General features: G+C 35.4%; 1 protein-coding gene across 1 annotated transcript in view; it reads left to right on the plus strand.

Annotated features, from left to right (window-relative positions):
- Positions 1-2,500, plus strand: part of HELRODRAFT_159998 (hypothetical protein) — a gene marked incomplete at both ends in the record, with an annotated part of 11,462 nt that overhangs the window by 3,826 nt on the left and 5,136 nt on the right. Inside the window, 4 exons of the mRNA XM_009017026.1 lie at positions 530-633; positions 832-1,077; positions 1,728-2,093; positions 2,455-2,500. The exon at positions 2,455-2,500 is cut by the window's right edge and continues 185 nt beyond it. Of these exons, the coding sequence (XP_009015274.1) occupies positions 530-633; positions 832-1,077; positions 1,728-2,093; positions 2,455-2,500 (762 nt within the window). The remainder of the gene's footprint in view (positions 1-529; positions 634-831; positions 1,078-1,727; positions 2,094-2,454) is intronic.

A 2,500-nucleotide genomic window follows, 5' to 3' on the forward strand; every position in this document is an offset into this window, starting at 1 on the left:
AAAGAGAATTTGTGCGATAATAAAGAAAACATCATCTACAACAACAACAACAGCAGCAAAACATCTGACCACAACAACAACAACAACATCCGCAACAGTTTACAATTTTTTATCAACGGTAAAAAGATCAAAAACCTTTCCAGGAATAATTTTAAAAATAATTTACCTCCATACAAAATAGAACGAGTCGAACAATACATCAATTATCAACAACAACATCATCATCATCATCATCATCAACAACAACAACAACAACATCAACAACACCAACAACAGCAACAACAACAACACAACGTGTGCAATAACCATTTATCTCATGAACCACAATCAACTACAGTAGCAACAATAACAACTATTAACTCAAACAACAACAATAACAGCAAAAACATCGACAGCGACACCTATCGACAAACACACAAAAATAACAACAACAACAACAAAATCAAAAACATTGACAACGTCAAAATAAAGAAAAACATACATGACATATCATACATCAACAACAACAACAACAACAATTTCTCAATAGTAGATAGCTGCTACGATCTAAATATTGCTTATATCAACAACACTACTTTTGATTACAACAACGACCACAACAACAACAACAACAACAATGACAACAATGACGAGGTTGATGTTACATGCGACGACATGGATGATTCTAGCTACTCATTTTCTGACAACAATATAAGCTATTTATTAGATTTGTCGACAACAAGAACAACAGCGGTAGACAAAACAACAACAACGTTGTCGTCATCATCATCAACAACAACAACTTCATCATCACCAATAATAGCAACAACAACAACAACAACAACATCGAAGGAATTTAGCTCAAAATTTGATAACGCTCATGCAGACACACAATATAAAAAGTTCCCGAAACTTCAAGAAAGTCAAAACAACAACAGCGCCACTACAACTACAACTACCACTACCACCACAACAACTACTACTTCTGCTACTGCTAATAGTAGTAGCAGTAGCCACAACAGCAACAAGATTAGACAAACAGCAGCTGCAGTAAAGCTATTCGACAAAACGTTTGCCGACGGAGAAAATTCATTTCAAGTAAGTGACAAAATCCATGTGTTGTTATAATTATGCTATAATTAATAACAATAATAATAAAAATAATAATAATAATAAAAATAATAATATGAATATTAGTATATAGATGTGCGTGTGTGTGCGTGTGTGTGTAGTTGTCATACATCCGTCGTACAAACATGATGACATTAACATGACATGTCATTTACATGACATTAATTGATGTTACTATTGCGTTGGTGTCTACTACATACATAGAATAGCATGAAATTACGTGTGTGTGTGTGTGCGCGCGCGTGTGTGTGTGCGTGTTTGTATGTGTATGTATGTGAACGGAATTCCATCACGCTCCAAGCATAATCACGCGAATGATAAATAAATACGTTGAAAAACAGCAAGAAACATTTTTTTTGAAATGTAATAAAATTTATTTGCTCCAGTTTTGTTGGGTAGTAATAGTAGTAGTAGTAGTGGTAGTAGTAGTAGTAGTAGTGGTAGTAGTGGTAGTAGTGGTAGTAGTAGTAGTAGTAGTAGTAGTGGTAGTAGTAGTAGTAGTAGTAGTAGTAGAAAAGTAGTAGTAGTAGAAGAAGTGTTGCAGAAGCAGCAGTAGTAGAACTTGTAATGAAGTTTTCGATTTTGACTTCTAAATTCGCTATAAATTTTCAAATCAGAAAAACGACAATCAAAAAATTGTTAGAAAAAGTTTCAACAACATCTTCAACATTAGCAACAACAACAGCAACAACAACAGCAGCAGCAACAACAGCAGCAGCAACAACAACTGCAACAACAGCAGCAACAACAGCAGCAGCAACAACAACTGCAACAACAACTGCAACAACAACTGCAACAACAACAGCAACTGCAACAACTACAGCTGCAACAACAACATCAAAAAAATCCTCAAAAACATCGTCACTGTCGAGACCAACAACAGCGAAATGTTAACACGAGGCGTGCAACTGTTCTCGAGACCGTTGAGATACGCGTATCTAGACGCCAGTCAACACTCAATATTGTTTCAAAACATCGACAAGGTAATTAAAAGATAATTAATTTGAATAGTAATTACAATTATATTTACATTTATTATTATTATTATTATTTATTAATTGCGTTACAAAAAACTTGTTGGAGGAGGAAAATTTTGTAGAGGGCAGGCAGAGTTTTTGGAAAAGGGGTGAGGTCCCTGTGTTTTTTTTTCAGACACAAAATTTGCCGAATTTTAATTTTATTTTTGTCCCTTATCACAGTAGCTGTAAGTTGTTTTGGTGGGGAAGGCCTTTCCAATACCGAAGGCCTTCAGGACTACCACCCTCGTTATAAATACCATACACAGTCAATCGCATGTTATCTAGTTATGACAGTAAGGTAACTCAAACCACCACACCAATCCAGTTATCCGCCGTCAGCGAGTTCAACTGCACGACCATCACAAGCATCT

The sequence above is a fragment of the Helobdella robusta genome, assembly GCF_000326865.2.
Source record: "Helobdella robusta unplaced genomic scaffold HELROscaffold_2, whole genome shotgun sequence".
Classification (NCBI taxonomy): domain Eukaryota; kingdom Metazoa; phylum Annelida; class Clitellata; order Rhynchobdellida; family Glossiphoniidae; genus Helobdella; species Helobdella robusta.